The sequence below is a fragment of the Cupressus sempervirens genome, chromosome 5, assembly GCF_028749045.1.
Source record: "Cupressus sempervirens isolate cs-2001-9-10 chromosome 5, ASM2874904v1, whole genome shotgun sequence".
Lineage (NCBI taxonomy): Eukaryota > Viridiplantae > Streptophyta > Pinopsida > Cupressales > Cupressaceae > Cupressus > Cupressus sempervirens.
Genome location: NC_143122.1, coordinates 262784186 through 262803708, shown reverse-complemented (window position 1 = coordinate 262803708; position 19523 = coordinate 262784186). Strand labels below are relative to the sequence as shown.

At 33.7% G+C, this 19523-nt stretch overlaps 1 protein-coding gene across 4 annotated transcripts in view; it reads left to right on the top strand.

The window, feature by feature from the left end:
• Positions 1-16844, top strand: part of LOC149555556 (glutaredoxin-like) — a 68428-nt gene extending 51584 nt beyond the window's left edge. Inside the window, exon 5 of one of the 4 annotated variants that reach the window (XM_089829660.1) lies at positions 16608-16844. In XM_089829660.1, the coding sequence (XP_089685786.1) occupies positions 16608-16699 (92 nt within the window). In that variant the 3' untranslated portion in view covers positions 16700-16844. Of the gene's footprint in view, positions 1-4407; positions 4817-4964; positions 5305-16607 lie in introns of those variants that run through there. The other 3 variants (XM_089829663.1, XM_089829661.1, XM_089829662.1) reach the window with 3 other exon arrangements.
• The last annotated feature ends 2679 nt before the right edge of the window (positions 16845-19523 follow it).

Genomic DNA, 19523 nt, shown 5'->3' with positions numbered 1-19523 from the left:
GGAAACCATCGGGGCCCGGGGCCTTGAAAGCTTTCATAGAGAACACTGCCTTTTTCACTTCCTCTTCCGTGATCTTACCAAGGATCAGATCATTTTCCTCTTCTCTTATACTCCTTGGGATTGAATTAATCAGACTTCTCCTGATCACCGGGTTTCGAGCGAAGTTATCTTTCTTAAGCGCCTTACTGAAGTGGTCTACCACAAGCTTCCCCATTTCCTCTTGCTCTTTCAACACCCTTCCCCCTTCTTCATTTAGTTTTGAGATAGTGTTTCTTCTTTTGTGGTTAGAAGCAGATCTGTGAAAGAAAGTAATATTTTTGTCCCCTTCCTTTAGCCATTGAATTCTAGATCTTTGTTTCTAGAAAATTTCCTCCTTTTGGAGGATCTCTTTCCACCTCCTTCTAAGTTTCTCCTCTTCCTGAATATTCTCCTCCGAGTTATTCCCTTCTGCAATAACCCCTTGGAGTTTTTTTAGCTTTTCCTCTACTTCTCCTTTACTTTTAAAAAGGTCCCCAAATGAACTTTTAGCCCATGCTCTGACATTTCTTCGAATATTATCAAGTTTCTGGGTAAGTCTGTACATTGCAGTACCTTCTATTCTTATATTCCACCACTCCTGAATCTTATCTTTGAATTCCAGATGTGACTTCCACATTATTTCATATTTGAAAGGTTTCTTTCCCCCTTTAAAGCCATCCTCCCAATGGAATAAAATGGGTGAGTGGTCAGACACCGTTCTGTTGAGATTCTCTAAGTAGGAGTTACCCATGCTATTCCAATTCCCTAACAGTAATAATCCGTCCAGCCTAACCTGAATGAGATCCTCACCTTTCCTATTATTAGTCCAGTTGTATGGGTTACCCCTCAGCTCCACATCCACGAAGTCCAACTTCCTCATAAATTCACTTAGGTCTTGCAAGCTCTCCTGACATTCTCTATCGCCTCCCCTCTTCTCCGAATGGTAAAGAGGAGTATTGAAATCACCCATACACATCCATTGCTCCTCCAACATAGTTTCAGATATCCTTATCAAATTGTCATACATTTCCTTCCTCCCTAATCTGCTATTAGGTGCATAGATATTAATTAGTTTCCAACTGTGGCTATTTGATTGGAAATGAGTAATTATAAAGTTTTTTTCCTTCCAGATCTCATAGCCCTTAAATGAGTTTAGACTCCACATGGTAGCAATTCCCCCCGATGCTCCATCTGAATCTCTATGTAAATACCTCGCCCCTGGCCAGATATAGCCAGCAATTTTATCAAAATTTGAGCTAGACATTTTTGTCTCTTGAATTAACACACAGTCTATTTTTTCCTGAGATATTAATTGCTTAAGAGCATACTGCTTCTGGGGATTATTCAATCCCCTTATATTCCATGAAAGGAGTTTCATTTCTTACCTTTTGTTACTGTCTCCAGTTTAAGCTGTTTACCACTGGCTACATCTCTAGCAGTTTGCTTTGTCCTGGTAACTCTGCTTGATGGTCTTCTTGCTGTTCCCGATACTCCAATATTTGGTTTTCTCCCCCCCCTTCTCTTCTTCTTCTGCACTTCCCATTCTCCATTATCCTCCTCCTGAGGCGAAGAGGGGCTCATCTCATTATCCGTCTTATCAATGCTTGCCATTACTCTCGTGCAAACTAACTGCATAAAATCACCTTCCTTAGACTTATGGTCCCCCCCCCCCGTGTTGTTGAGGAGCCCATAATAGAGGGGGTTACCCCTTTCTCCTTAGAAGGGGTTTCAAGCTTGCTCCCCCCAATCTGGATTGTTGTCAAATCCTGTAGAGTGTTAGTTCCTTCTATTTCTCCATCTTCCAGACACTCCTCCGTCGAAGTCCTCGCCAAAGGTGAGCCTAGAAGATCCTCCAAATCTCTTTTGAAGGGGTATTCCTCTGGTGCCTTCTCATCTTCCTTAGTATCCTTTCCCCTAGGACTCAAACAGTTATCCTGCATGGAGGTAATATTGGGCAAGTTCATAGAAGGTTTCGTTACTGTCTTCTCTGTCAGTACTGAAGGTTCCCCAATGGTCTCCATAACTATCCCCGGAGAGCCCTCCTTTTGTTTATCTTTTTGCATTTTAGCTTTGCAATCCACGATAAGGTGACCAAAGTGCCCACATCCTTGGCAAAACAAGCCTGCATTCTCATATTCTATGGGCTGAACTCTCTCGCCCCATTTAGTTTTTAAAGTGACCACAGTAGGTAGTGTTTTGTTCAGCGCTACATTCACACAGAATCTAGCATAGACAAGTCTCGATTTTTGCATTGTCACTTTGTCAGTAGTAACAAAATGACCAAAAGAGTTCCCCACCCATCTTAATATCCTTTCATCCCAAAATTCGAGAGGGAGGCCAGGTAATCTTACCCATACCGGGGCAAGTTTGTTTAGCTCCAAACTAGCATCAAAGCCCAGATGCCATCTAGTCAGGGCTAGACAGTGCTTCCCAAAATACCAAGTCCCAGAAAGAACCGCATTGAGATCTTCTTCCGTGGTAGATCTGAAACAAAAAAGACCACTTGGCATGACAAAAACACTTACAGTTCCTTTGACCTTCCACTTATGGTCCATCCATTTCCTTATTGTCTCAATAGAAGGGCGGAAAGCAACAAATCTGCCTACAACACAAAGTTTGAGGCCAGAAGTCACATTATCCATCATACTATGAGGGAGTGCAATCACAGGACCTTCTTGTCCACGAGTTACCTTGGGATTCTCTGTGTTGGGGCTGGACATCATGGTACCCACGAGTGCACTCTTCCATCCCGACAGAGAACCCACATCCAACTTTTGGGCACCCCCCTGCAGATAGCAAGCTGAACTTCCTCCCCCTAGCTCAGGGATGTCCACTCTCGACCGTCCTTCCTCCAAAGCTGACTTGACATTACCCGACCCATCTACATCAATGGACCCACCGCCAATCAATTGGTCTACATCTCTACACACCGCAAGCACTGGTTGCAGGTCCGGGCATGGTGGCGGATTCGGAGGTTTAGGGCCCTATTCAAAATTCAAAAAGAAAATGGGCGGCAAAGTTGCAGAATGAATTAGAGTGGCAAAGTTGCAGAACGGGTTTCGGTTGTGCATTATGTTGCTATATATTTGTAATGTCAATAATGTTATAATTAATAATAAAGAAAATCATTTATCAATGTTACTATTAGTCTATTACTTATAAAAATAGTAGTTATATATGTTAATAATTCTTATAAATATTAATCTAATTTTTTATTAGTAATACAGTAATAGTTATATAAATAAATAAATTACATAATTTTATTATTATTAATAAGAAAAGTTCCATGTGCTCATATGACATGGAACTAGGAGAACATGCATGACAATGATCTAACAAGCAGTTAATAATTGCATTCTGTCTATTTTTATTATCTCTTCTCAAAATTTCCATCAAAATTCTACTAGCGCTCAAAAGGTCTGTAACCACCTGGGAATATGAATGGCAATATACAGAGGAAAATGTGCAGGACACATCTGTTCTGGCTAATGATGACAGGTTCTTTCAGCTGTTGACAACCAACAATACACATATGACCAGTGTAGATCTAGTCAAGATAAAAAAATAAGTAAACAGGAATATTAAAATAGGCATTGAAAATGCCTTGGGTTCACTGTAGGTTCTTCCTGCTTCTGCTAGATTTGAAGTGGGTTTGTCTTGGATGGACCCACAGATGAAATTGTGACTCTTGGAAATTCTAGCTGGTTCAAATTGGATCTCGAACTGGGTGAAGATTGTACCTGGATCTGGGGCTGCTGAACACAGAACTGGCAATATGGTTCTGAAGGTTTGTGGAATATTTTGTACTTGATGTGGGATCATATGGTAGGCATAATTGGAGCTGTTCCTTACCTGAGGAGTTATGCTTGGCAGGACCCTGCCTCAAGAGTTTTCTTGTATGTTTCCTTGTGTTGAAAATTAGGATACATTAGTTCTATGTTTCTATCCATATCTCTTGTGTTTTGTGATCTACCTCTTGTATACATATAAGAACATTTTCTATTAGAATAGGTTTACATCTTTTAAGTTTTATTGTATATATTGGGCAATTTTAGACTTTAATCATAATTGAATAACAATATTTAGAATTTGACTGCATTGAGTTATTTGCTTCAATGACCCAATTTTCAATCTTTAATAATTTACAAGAACCTGTAATCTCATTAGTTTGAAATGTTTAGTTGGCTTACATTGCATGAGGTGATGCACACAGAGGTGAAGTCAATTTGGCAAGATAAACTTCCACATAGCTTCATTGTCAGCCAGGATCTCTTAGGTCATTGGACATCTTAGGACTATGGTTCATGATTCACATAGGATTGCACATCAATAGAATGTTATGGAGAAATCTGCCCGTCAGTCTTAGTTTACGATTTACAACTGAATCAGGAATGTTTCGTGTGGAATCCCACAGATACAATCGCATTGCATAGGAAGGGAGAATTGATACCCTTACTTGCAGCAGCTGGATTGAAAGTTAGTTAATGCATGGCCAGCATAAAAAATCATGTAGATACTTTTTTAGAAGGTGATTTCCAGCAACTTGTTTTATCGAAATTATGCCCATCTTTATAGCGGACTTCAGTAAGCATGATACTTCAAATTAGTCCCTGAAATAGATATAATGTAAATTTTATTCTATTTCCTTTAGATAGTTTTCAAACATTGTTTATGCAACATTGATCAGTTTGATCATAACATATTTAGCTAGATATCTTTTCGTAAATGATCCCAAGATATTTCTGCACTGTAAATCAAGGATGACACAAAGATATGTGAAAAAAGAAATTCCAGAGCATTGCCATTTCAGCTTCTATCATTGTTAGATGTTTGAGTAGCCATCGATCACAGACATTCAATTTGTAATTTGGTTGTGAAGAAGAAAATTAGATTGTTAACCATATTGATCAAGATTTGCAATGATCCTGATTCATTGTCCAATACAGGTTGGATCTGTAAAGGGGACAAAAGGAATATTTGGTAAATACTTATATGAAATATGTAAAATGAAAAAAATAAAATGTAACAATTTTAACCATCTTTATGTTGCATGTTATAGAAGGTGTGTTACAAGTTTAGAGATGTCGCTCAAGTTAAACTGTGTCTTATATGAATTGATAGCGAAGGCTTCATATGATTGTTGAAGTCTTTGAACAATTCCAAGAAATCTAGAACATATCAGTTGAGTGGACCGAGATTTATGCTCTCTGCCATCTAACTACAATCTAAAAAATATACAGGTCTTTCGAAGAAGCTAAACCTTAATCAATTTTCTTTGCCTGATTATTCAAGTTTTTTTATTTTTGCGAGTGCCTGGGTATAATATATGTGTGTATAACTTAGTGTTTGTACTCCCCCCATAACTAAAATCAATTTCAAGAAAATAAATTTAAATGTTTTAGATATGTGTGTCTAGAGTTAAGCACGGCCCTCCAATTACTAAAATCAAAATTTAACCTAGTGCCTAGACACATCCAATAATTAAAATTCAATTACAAAGCTTGTGTTTGACATTTGGTTGCTTGAAATTTGGTTCTAAAAATAATGCACGATGAGTCCATTTGGTTGATTAAATGTTGGCCTGAAAATTATGGTTAATGAGTCCATGCAAGGAAATTTGCGTGGGAGTTTGATATATCTGTTGCATGCATGTTATTTTGGTAGCTACAATTGTTATTTTTAAACTTATTATTATTACAATATTGCATCTTAGTATATTAATATTATAGAGCAGATAAAAAAATATAATAAATAATTGTGTATAAAAATAAAATAAATGTTAGTTATGTGATAGTTAGTTGCATGAAGAATTTTTGTCTGAGAAATGACAGGCTGTATAAGTTGATGCATATCAATGTAAATATGTCATGACATGAAACTTTGCATAATATTTGTCTATGAAGGACATTTTAGTTTCTATGTATGCTTTTCCATTTTCAATATGATAATTAGAACAACATGATCACATTTCTTCAAAGATAAATTGTAGATGTTGTTGCTAGAAGAAAATGCATTTGTGAAAAATAGAGATAAATCAAATTTACAGACTTTGCAGACACCAAAGGTTTGGAATGTGCCCAGCCTAAAGTCATTCGCATATATGCTAATTCATATTCAAATAATGTGGGGGTGATTTTACTTGCACTAGTTAGAGAATGCAAGAGAAATGTGATGAATTCTCAAGCTAGCAGTACATGAATTATAAATCATTTATAGCACACTAGCAAGTAGACTTCAGCTTTGTAGTGTGGGTTGCTCTTTATTTACATTATCTTGCAAGTTGTCTAGTGTGATCTATGCGCTTGCTAAGTTATTCTTTCTAGTGACAGTATAATAGTGAATGGTGTTTTTATTGTTGCAAGTCGAAAACATAAAAAGTTAGAACAAAATGGATGATAAAGTATAGTTGTATCTGTGTTTGAATAGATTATGGAAACATGGCTAATCCATGAGGAGGTTGTTGCATATTAATCTTTCTAGTAGCTGGTAATTGTCATTCTCATCATTGTTGTGAATCAGTGGGAGGGATAAGATTCATATTCTCAATCAATTAAAACTTTTGATGAACTTAACAAAACTTTAAAACTTAAATTGAATCTGAAAGAATGCAACCACACAATGAAGCCAATGCACAAGAAATACGTTGAAAACTCATGGTGAGAAATGTTGCCAGGATCTACTGTTCTAATCCAGCCTCACAAATAAAACTTTTCACATTGCTAAGGGCACCAACCTTAAGGAATCACCCAATCTCTTGCTTAAGAGCAACAACTCTTGTTATCACAAACTTTTCAATTTGAGCAACAACCTAGCAACCCTGATGTAACAATCAATGGATGTTAGAAAACAAGCTTTTACTGATTTACAATCTGCAACTTTAAACTTCACAACATGAATATGTACAAGTAGAAATATGTAACGTCATCATTTTCGCAAGCATCATCTTTTAGAGGATTAAGCTATTTCCCAAATCTCATAGGCCAATAGAGTTGTTCAGAGGGTTCAGTTGGCAGAGCTAGAAACTGATTCCTCACTCAAATGGTCAGTGATGTTCAAATTTGCTCTTCATTTGATTCAAATTGGCATACTTACTATTTATAATAAGTGTCTATTTCAGGAAAGTCAGACTTTCTATCTTTGGCAGGGCACTTGAACAACTTGGTGGCAATGTTGATATTTAGTATTGTTGACTGAAGCAATTATTTAGAGACTTACTATTTAATATTTATATTTGAAGTCATTGTTGTGGAGTTGCTTTATCTGGCAAGGGCATCTGGACTCGGTATGTGTGCAGTGATTTGATTCACTTGTTACTTGCGCACTTTCAGGGACTTACTATATATAGGAAGTCAATTTTAGCCAATTGCTATTTCTGGCATGGCACTAAGACATCAGACATGAGTAGTGAGTATGTTATGAGTTGTTCATCTGGTGGAGTTGATAAGCATTTGATTTTATTAATGATTATTAATTAAGTCATGCTTAATTAATAATTGAGCTTATTATTAAGCGCTAATTTCATTAAATGTCTATTTAATAAAGTGTTTAATGGTGCTCAATTTTAAGAAGGAAATATTCATGAATATTATATTTCAAACATCAAAAAGAAAATACTCAAAAGCAAAGTTATGCTTTTAAGTTATGTGGAGTATAAACTTGAAGCTTTCAGCCGATTTGCATTTGAGAATTATAAATGCTTTCAATGCAAGGGAAAAAACATCCATTTGTACATTTGATTTTTGTGAAATTGGCATCAAGGGTTTGAGTAATTGCACACTAAAAGAAGGAGAAGTTTTGGAGTCTTGTGCATATTGAAGTGGTGAAACTATCCAACGAATTGTGCTGGTGATGGTCTTATTCAAAGACTGTAATTGTGCTATGAATTGTGATCGTATTTGTGAAGGGTTTCAGTGTTTTTCATGAGGGAATCAATACAGGGAAGGACAGTATTTGATGCAGATTGCAGCCTTTTAGAGGTCTGCATTTGGGTTTAGAGAGTTGTCATTCATTTTCAGGCTGCAGCAGATTCATTAAGGTAGCAGCGGCTCTTAGAAGGCCTCCATTTAGGAGAAAGAAGGGGCCGATGTGCCTTACACAACCATTTCCAGCTTTGGCGTCATTGTTACAATCATTTGGTGAAAATTATAGTCCATGTGATTGGATGCTAGGTTGCAGCTCCTTGCATTTAATTCAGTTGTATATCAGCATTATACTTATTTGCATCTTAAGAAGAAGACACAAGGTTGCATGTCACATGTTTGTCTAAATGCCCATTGGCTGCAAGTGTCTTTGTTGGACCTTCATTTTGGATTGATGCATGCCTAGTGTTCGATAATTTGTTAGGTAGCTGTAGTTAATATTTGCAGCCAGCATGTAAAAGTCATAGAACAGTTAGCATATCATTTCTATGACATTGTTAGCAGCATTCCAAAATATCAATTGCAGCATAACAAACCATAACAAGACAAACAGGAGCTTAAATCAGCAAGTTTAGACATTGTTAAGTGTTTTGCCAAACTGTCAAGGCACTGCTAAGTCAGAAACACAGTGGTAAAGTTATATCCAGTAGGGGTTCTTACAAAATATTACAAATTGACTTCAGATGTTTTGGTCTGATTTATATTTCATAGTACTAACAATCTCCTAATAAACCTTACAGATTTTTATTTCACAATCTCAGATAGGATTTGTTAAGAATTCTACAAACACCATACAGTCTGCAAACTTCACATCAACTCAAATAAGGTATTTTAAATCATTGTAATATTAGACCTTTCTCACTATTTGACTCAACCTATCAACATATACTTGACTCAGCTTTGACAGATCGATGCGTTGAGACCTTTGCCAGTATTTTTCTTTAATAGATCCTATACTCCATTCATCACCCAGAATCGATTGCAGATTTTTATGGCATTCTGATTATTACTTTTCAGAAACATCACATATGTTGACACTTTGTTTATTTGGAATGGCATATGAATGAGACACCTTTCATTCTGTAATGCCGATTGACGATCAACTTCACATATTCTTTTCAGACAGAGTCTCAACAAAAATATATTACATCACTGCTTTCATATATCTCAGTCTTCATATTATTGTAAGTCGACATACTCAAACTTCTCTCATGTGCAGAGATCCATAACAAAAACCTTTCAAAATATTCAATGCTGACAATTCAATGTCACTCCTCTCTAAATCAGACCATACCATTTTATGCACACTTTCTCAAACACAAATCACCACCTATCACCCATCAACCACAAATCACTCCTCTCTAAAGGTGTACGGATGTATACCCATCAACCACATATCACAAGTCAAACGAAGTATACAGAAAGGCTCTAAGTTTGGTCTCTTGGCGACAAGTTCTTTATAATTGAAATGTGCAAAATCAAACATGGGAGACACTATTAATCCTATAGATTGACTCATTAATATGAGACTTCTGACAGATGGCTATACCACAGCTGATGTGAATTTCTAATAGGAATCGAAGTGACATAATCGTTAAAGATATTGTCAATGTATTCTAATCAACCATATCCTCCGATGAAAATGCCCAACTCCATTCGATAAAAGAGCGAACTTGTGCACAATTCAAGTTAGCTTCAATGTGGTTGCCGCTAATTCTCATGATGACAAAACAATATGCAACCTAGGCTAGGAATAGTGAAAATTTAGAGCACATAAACTCGACTATGACGCAATGCTTATCTTACTTTTCCGGTTGAGTGTAAATCAGTGTAACATAGGGACGTGTCCCCCCCCCCCTCCCAAAAAAAAAAACAAAAAAAAAAAAATTAAAATTGGGCTGTCTCGAAGACAGGGACATCCTCGGGATGGGGGGACAACGTCTCAACATTGCGGGTGGCGCCATTTAGAGCGCCACCTCCACCGGAGACGACAAGACATCTCCTATGTGGGTGCGGGGGGACGCAACAAAGTCTCCTTTATTGCATGGGGACGTGACAAAGTCTCCTTTATTGTGGGTGCAGGGAGACTTGTAGTTTTTGGTTGCATTATAATATTATATACTTATTTTGATATCATGATTCATGGCACATGATACTTATTGTAATCACCTTTAACTCATGACTCATCAGACTCATGATCATTGATTACTTTTAGATAGTGGAATCTAGATACTCATACTATTGATCTGAAGACTTATATATGGACTAATATTTGCTGACGTTCAATGTCAATGTTCATTGTTTGTTTGTCATTTTTTTATGAATGATGTTTTAGTTCAAAACTTAAATGCAATGTTCAATGTTCAATTTTTTATTGTTTAAGTTTATTGTTTTTTACATCTCTATATGATTATATCAAGTTATATTGTATAATTGTAGTACATTTTTTCATAACTAACATTTTAAGTACCATATGTATAGTATATACACCCTTGCTTCCCTTGCCACCCACCCGTCCCCTTGCTGTTCCCTCGCCTTCCCCAAATCAAGGCCCCTCTGTTCCCCTTGTCTCGGAAAATTGTCCCCCTATCCCGCTGTACCTCGTCTCGTAGGGCGGTGTAACTATGGTGTATATAGAAAACATAAAATACACTATTTTCTATTTGAAAACTTTGGGTATACATACTAAACTAGGGTTTTAGGTTGCATTATTTCCATATCTAACCTTTATCAACATTTTCATGTCTATTGCGTAGCAATGGAAAATTCTCATTTCTATGTCTATATTTAACACCAATATTCTAACACATTAGGGAAAGATATCCAGTTGTAAATGGGGTTCAATAGAGCTTCACTTATTTTTAAACATTGAATTCTCCAATAGTAGATCATTTATATATCATTTTTGGCTTTTTAATTATCTTTTTTGATCCTTGATTGGCTTATACCACGATTGGAGATTTGTGGAGCACTACAAATATTTTGTGAACCACTATTGGTGATTGAATGAATAATTATTGGTGCAATGAGGGTTATCATTGAACACTTTTTTTGGACTACTTTTTGACCCTTTCATGTATTAAGTCTCATGTAGACTGCATCGTTATTAGTGAGAAGGTGACCCCTTAGCTTTAAGTAGTCAAGTCACTACGAGAACAACAGAAAAAAAGGGGAAATTTTGACATCATTTTCATACATCGATTGTGGGAAGTTAGCTATAGTCAGTACTGAGTATCTTCACCCAGTGTTTGTTTTTGAGTTATTTATTCACATGGTGAATTAAAGGTTTGTGTTATCAATCAATTTTCTTTTTTCAAAGTGGCCTTATAATGTTCATTTGGTGGTTGCATGACTAACCATAACATATGGCTGTATTGGTGGTAAAGGCATTTAAGTTTATGGGCAAAAGTTTGCGTCCCACATCTTCTTTTATGGTAATAAAACATGACATGCATAATCTTTGTTTTCTCTTTGGTAATAAGTGGTTGTCTTGTATGGATGCATTATCAATTAAAACTAACACACATTATTTTAACATTTTAATATGATTTTGCATAGTGCTTATACTCTCAAAGGCCATCCATGTCATTCTTGATTAGACTTTTAGATGCTCACATGTTACTATAGACAGCTAAAGTGTAAGCCCATCAAAGAGGAGGCTAACAACATTGAAGAAGACGGGGAATGTATCCATATTTAGCTAGCTTCTCACTTAGATATGAACTACACATGAGAAGCTCCATTTTTCCCATTTCACATTTTCTTTGCTTCACAAAGGTCAAGCTAATACAATAGGTAGTGCAATAAGAAGAGGTTTACTTGGAGGAGGATCAAGGAGAAGGGGTGGCGATGTGGAGGGGTGTGGGGCATTTTGTTACTAGATGATATTGATGAATGGGTTTGTGAGGAGTATAGACCCTTGTTTAGTAGATGGAGAAAAATGAATGATGAGTAGGAAAACCTAGGAGGTGATGGATAATGATTGAAGGGAGAAACATTAAGTAGGAAAACCCATCTCTTAGGTGTCATCCAAAAGTGTAGTTGAGAAGATCAATGTTTATTTGTTGGGATTTGAACAATAGGTAGTGTATAATTCATGTATTGATTAGTGTGCGAGATTGGAAGAGTTTAGTATATAATGAATTAAACAAAGAACTTGAATATACAAATTCATTAAGTCTTTCGGTAGAAGTCTCTTTTCTTAAAAAGGTTAGTGTGATTTTTTAAAGATTTTCATGGGAAATCAATATGATGTAACTAGATACTTGTGTTTATTGTTTTTGTTTTTGATATTTGAATTCTCTTGCTATACGCTTCTTTAAAGGAAATTATAAAATTAAGAATAATTTTTTTAGATAAACATAATACGATAAGATGATAGTTATATTTTGAGAAAGTTTGGCCAATGATTTTATTTATTTATATTTACAATGGTGAAAATTGCATAACTTACATATTTTCCCTTCATTTTAGAGATCGATCAACTCGATTATTCCTTTGACAAATACATAAGTCAAATGATTTTTGTTGAATTTAGCACATAATTTGAACCTTCATCAACATTGCTATTTTTTTCAACTTTATTATGTTTAATATCTTGATCAAGCTTCTAGATTCTCATTTGGATGGATCTTCCCATTTATTCAATAGATGGCCGTCCATGAGAACTCTTATTATAACACCCTAAATTGCGATTTTTTTTCCTACCCTATTATGTTTAATATCTTGATCTTGCTCCTAGATCTCATTTGGATGGATCTACCCATTTATTCAATATATGGTCTTATGATAACTCTTATTATAACACCCCATTTTTCTTCAAATTTACAACTATTCTTCAATTGCTTGAAGGTTCTTTTATAAGATACTAATGTGGATGAAAGTGGTCTTCATATCTTTTTTTTTCACTTATGTTTTCGTTTGATATATGCCTTGATTTTTTTCTCATGCAAGGTAGAAAAGCCATTTGTTTATGAACTTGGTTTATACATTCTCATTTAATATTGTCTTTGCATATTGAAATGTTTTTTGACTTTTATTTTTTGTAAACCCACTTTTTATAAGTGCTTGAATGAGTTGATCTTTCTTAAAATCATTTGAAATACTTAACACTATAGTAGTCAATATTTTTGATATTTCAATTTATTTGGTATGATGACAATGAAAATATGCTTGTGCATGTAGATTGATGCATGCCTTTTCTCTGTAATATGCGATCCTTCCTTTTGCTCAAAGTCACCAAAAAATGAGATACAACTATTTTCTTTCATTTTCATCACAAACTATATTTGTGGTGAAGGACTATGGGATACACAAGAAATCATTTAAGAATGCCTTCATCATGATGACAATTAGCATGTGTTCTGTACAAATTGATTTCATTAACCTAGAGGTACGGGGGAATCCATAGTTGCACCTTAAATTTTCTCATATATTTCATCCTTATAGTTACAAATCTTGAATTATGACAAAATTTATTGGAAATATTGCATCATAGGATGCATAAAATAATAATAATTTAATAGAGCTGCTATACTTTGATATATAGGCTATTGTATTAGTGGTATAGATTAACAACTCAATATATTTGAAAAAGTTGTTTGAGTTTCATGCAAAATAAGATATGACAATCACATACATTCACATAAATATATATAGATAGACATAGATATACGTACACACATGTACATATATATACACATACATACATTACATATACACAAATATTATACATACACGTGTATACATACTTATATACATAGAATACAAACACACACGTGATTGTGTCTTTGCACATATTTCTAATAAAAGTTAATTGATATTTTTCAAAAAGTGACAAACATTGTTAACTCAAAAGATGACAAGACTTTAGGATAGGAGGAAGTGTTTTGCATTAATAGTTTAAGCTTTTCCATATGAAAGGAACATACTTTGTTTGTTGGTGAAATATTATTGGTGTCCTTTGTTGTCTTGTTGTTGTAGGACTTAGAAACCTTTGTTGGTCTCTTTGGGGATGGATTTGTGTGGGCTTCTGGTCTTATGGCTTTGGGTTGGGCTCAAAGTTTTTGCCAAGTGTGGGATTTGTGGTTGTTGCTCCTCCCCAAAGGATTTGTATTCCTCTTCTTATATTGATTCACTTGTGGTGTATGGCTTTGGGTTGGGCTCAAAGTTTTCTCCAAGTGTGGGATTTGTGGTTGTTGCTTCTCCCTAAAGGATTTGTATTCCTCTTATATTGATGTTTTGTTGTTTTGTAGTGAGGGTGTTGTCGAGAACAAAAAGTTCTACCTTGGTAGGATTTTGGTTTGTAAATCTTTTGGTGTTAAGAAAATGGTGTCTAGACTTTACAATTGTAAAACAATTACTACTCATAAATAAGTTTATTTGTATCAAGGGGAACCTCTTGTAGGTCCTAGGGTATAACCCCTGAAATAGAAAGTTTAGAGGCCATATGCCTGACAAAAGTTTAAGGGTAGTGCCATTGAAAGACAAGTTTTATGTATATTTTATTATTATAAAATTTGACATTTTATAACTAGATCGTAGATCCAACAATGGATACATTTTGTGCTTTTATTTTATTTTATAGAAGGCAACCCTCATTTATTAGGGCATTGTATTACAACTTTGTGTGATGTATTTTGAGTGTTCGATAGTCTTTTAGTGATACTTATTTGAGAATCAATTTTCTAGTATATTGTAATTTGTTGTTGATTTTTGAATTAATACATTGGCTGGATTTTTGAAGTGTACGGTTTCTCTCCCAAGAGGGGTTTCCCCATATATGTTATTGTGTGAGATAGATAGATACATGCCTCCACTTGCTACATATGATATTGTGTTAAATAGGTAGATCTCTCACTTTCAAGACTAAGATATTTTAAAAATGACTATTTTCTCTAGTTATATAATTCACTTGCTACTTTTATTAAGCTAATAAATGATGCTTCAAGAAATATTATGGATACAATTGAAAACAAAAACTAAATAAGATTCTAATTTTTTGATGCAATTTGGAGTAAAATATAATCCATTTTAAACATGTTTTATGAGTGCTAAATGAAAACAACTCTTATACAATGCAAAGAGAGAAATTTGAGTTTCAAAAGATTTTTTAAATTTTTTTTCAAATGTATTTGGAAGATGATATTTGAGAGTGGATCCCTCAAAAGTGGATACTATGACAAATTGGAACAACCCTACAAACTATATAAGTATATGGAATTTTATAGGTCTATTCCAATATATGCATACATTCATTCACATTTTCTTTTATATGACAAGTCTTTTGAGCTATTCAAATACGAGATAAGTATGCCTATTTTATCTCATCTTAATTTCTAATAGTTCTTTGAGGTAGAGACTAATGTAATCAAATATGATATGCATCTGACCCTCTTACAAGGAAGAAAATGTATTTACCAGCATCTTACAAAAATGGATATCAACTTTATTTTAATAATAAGGAAATGATTTGGGACTTGAAATCTCAACCTCTTTCAACTTGAGAGTTCATCTCATTATGAAGATTAGATCAAATGTGACTTACACAAAATTTTCAATTGTCAAAATAAATTATGGTGACTACTTATAATGTTTCAATATGGTTGACAAAAAATTTAAATGTTCATAACTTATGAGGAACAAATATTTCAATGAGAAATATCTTTTGACATCTAGAAAAGTGAAGTAGATAAGTTTAGTGACCTCTACTAATTCATTGGGAAAACTTTTTTATGTTCTAGTATATGTTAGACAAGACACCCCCTAATTAGAGGGGGTATTGAGCTCTTGCATGGGTAATCTTAAATGGGAGAACTAGGTTAAAGTGAATAATATGTTTAGGTGAATTTTATCAGGTTTCCACAATCCATTTTTACATGTAATTTGTTTCTGGATTCGATTGTGTGTATAATTTTTAGCATCTCACACTTTGTGATCCATCATCAGGATGAGAGAATGCAAGAATTGATGGATTACAGAGTGCGAGATGCTAAAAATTATACACACAATCGAATCCAAAAACAAATTACATGTAATATGTTTAAGCATTTACAAGGTACCCCTTAGTACTGGCTTTATCATGTTGGTATTAGAAAGGACTAGACTTTGATCAAATTTAGGAGTGTGTGGATTCTAACTACGAAGGGATGTTAATAGGAATGGGTGTAAGAGTGGCCATGTTATCATATTCAAATGATGTATTGAGTTGGATAAAAAAGTGGTGAGATATGATGACTTTTATTTGCTATGGTAAGGCACACGGTAGCTACTCATACTTTATGGAGAATACTTGGATTTTTGTACTATGTTGAAATGTAGTGTTGAGTTACAAATCAATTAGAATTTATTATCATAATCAAAATTTCATCTACGCAAAAATAAATACAAACACGACACTATGAGAATTAAACACAAAGAAAGCCATAAGAATGATCACAATTCAAAAAGATGTGGAGCTTCAGGACAATTCAAGTGTAGTTGATAAGATTGGCTATCCCAATGTTATTTCAATTAAAATTTGATATCCTCTCCCACAAATAAATAACTTATTCCAATGTTATTCCAAGAAATTTGGGCTTTATTTTTAATTTTAATAGCAAAGATTGTCAAGAAAAAATGCAGGAATTTGGAATATGTTAAAGCTTTCTTGTGTTTACAACAATTATGCAGGGACGAACATCTATAATGAAAAGAATTGGGTTTCAATATGTTGCGTGAAGGTTTGGTGGCCCTTTCTCCATGAAGTGGTCTTCACTATGTAGTTCTCTCCATTATGGAGCTTCTTATGTATTGATGATTGCATCATTTATTATATTAATAACACACTATACGTGTTTCGCTAAAAAATGTAAAATATTTCACCAAATTAAATTTAAATTATGACTATCATTGAGGTTTTATATAGTATACTTGGATTATCACTTTCAAGACTACGGAAGATATTTTAAAAATGACTTTTTTCTTTGGTTATATAATTCACTTGCTACTTTTAGTAAGCTAATAAATGATGCTTTAAGAAATATTATGGATACAATTGAAAACATAAACTAAATAAGATTCTAATTTTTTGATGCAATTTGGAGGAAAATATAATCTATTTTAAGTATGTTTTATGAGTGCTAAATAAAAATAACTCTTATACAGTGCAAAGAAAGAAACTTGAATTTCAAAAGATTTTTTTGGTTTTTTTCAAATGTAATTGGAAGATGATATTTGAGAGTGGATCCCTCAAAAGTGGATACTATGACAAAGTGAAAAAACCCTACAAACTATATAAATATATGGAATTTTATAGGGCTATTCATATGCATACATTCATTCACATTTGCTTTTATAACCATGGGTACGAATTGTGAAAGGGGTAGAATATATGACAAGTCTTTTGAGCTATTCAAATACGAGATAAGTATACCTATTTTATCTCATCTTAATTTCTAATAGTTCTTTGAGGTAGAGACTAATGTAATCAAATATGATATGGATTTGACCCTCCTACAAGGAAGAAAATGTATTTATCACCATCCAATTTTTAAAAAAATTAATTAATTAATTAATTTATTAATATTTAAAAAATAAATAAAAAATCTTTAAGAAAGGAAACATATTATTTGATTGGGAAAGAAGCTATTACATATAATTATCCGCTTTCAAGACTAAGAAAGATCTTTTAAAATTGACTCTTTTCTTTGGTTATATAATTCACTTGCTACTTTTATTATGCTAATAAATGATGCTTCAAGAAATATTATGGATACAATTGAAAACAAAAACTAAATAAGATTCTAATTTTTGATGCAATTTGGAGGAAAATATAATCCATTTTAAGCATATTTTACGAGTGCTAAATAAAAACAACTCTTATACACTGCAAAGAAAGAAACTTGAGTTTCAAAAGAAAGTGTTTGTTTTTTCAAATGTATGGAATTTTATAACATTATATCATTTGAATATGCACATATTGGAATAGACCTATAAAATTCCATATATTTATATCATTTGAATAGGATAACATAGCCACTCAGACACCCATTTCTACTAACATCCCTTCAAAGTTAGAATCCACACATCCCTAAATTTGATCAAACTCTAGTTCTTTGTAGTATTAACATGATAAAGGTAGTACTAAGGGGTACCTTGTAAATGCCTAAACATATTATTCAATTAAACCTAGTTCTCCCCGTTAAGATTACCCATGCAAGAGCTCAATACCCCCTCTAATTAGGTTGTGTCTTGCCTAACATAGACTAGAACATATTCAAGTTTTCCAAATGAATTAGTAGAGGTCACTAAACTCATCTACTTCACTTTTCTAGATGTCAAAAGACATTTCTCATTGAAAAATTTGTTCCTCATAAGTTATGAACATTTAAATTTTTTGTCAACCATATTGAAACATTATAAGTAGTCACCATAATTTTTTTTGACAACCAAATTTTTTGTGTAAGTCATCTTTGATCTAATCTCAATAATGAGATGGACTCTCAAGTTGAAAGAGGTTGAGATTCAATTCCCAAATCATTTCCTTGTCATTACCAATTAACAATAAACCATAATTATACAAAATGATATTTATAAAATTGATCATGACTTTTTTCATAACAAGCGTAACAATCTACCATAGACAAATAGCTCCCAATTCCAAAACAAATGAATTAAAATGGTTATAACATGTTCTAGGATTCTATTTTAAATTAGAAAGAGATTCTTTTGATAAATAAACCAAAATTACCTTACCTTTCACAATATAGTGATTGTATTTATAACATGATTATCTTGTTCTACACACCATCATGGAAGAAGGTTGTCTTCACATTGATATTTCCAACCTCAAGATTAAAAGGAAAAACACAAGATAATATTAGTTTAATGAATGTTAACTTTTTGATAGGATACAAAATCTAATTAGGATCAATTCCATCAAATATAAGAATAACTCTTGACAACCTACAAGACACTGTGCTTCTTGATAACTCTATTAGAGTCAAACTTCTTATTTAACATGACCAACTATAGCCAATATAGTCCCATCCTTTAAGAAAATAATCAAGCCCATGTCTTGTTATTCTTCGGTGAATCCATTTCCTAGTGTATGGTTGATTTCTTAGGCTCACAATAATCCATTTCAATTACCTCTTTAACTTTTAAAGGCTGGTGAATGTCACCCAAAAAGTAAATGTATCCATAAATCTTTTTGGTCTTCTTTACCAAGAAGATCTCCTCACATGTTAACGTAGAAGTTTTTCTTCTTTTCAATTCATTCTCCTCATCAAATCCATCATGAATCTTTTGTTGATTGTTTGACACACTCGTCTCATTTTTTTAATCTATAGTTGTACAATTAACTTCCATTCCTCCATTGGTTGTTCTTCTATAGAATTAGGTGTCATATCTCCAAATTAGATGTATCCATAAACCTTTTTGGTCTTCTCCTTTACCAAGAAGACCTCCTCACATGTTAAGGTAGAAGTTGAAGGATTTGAGCAATACAAATTCACAAAAGGAAAGACAAAGAGAAGGCAAGGGTTTGATTCTGAAAATATGAAAAATATATTATTAGACTGAAGCAATGAATTTTACAATTGGCCA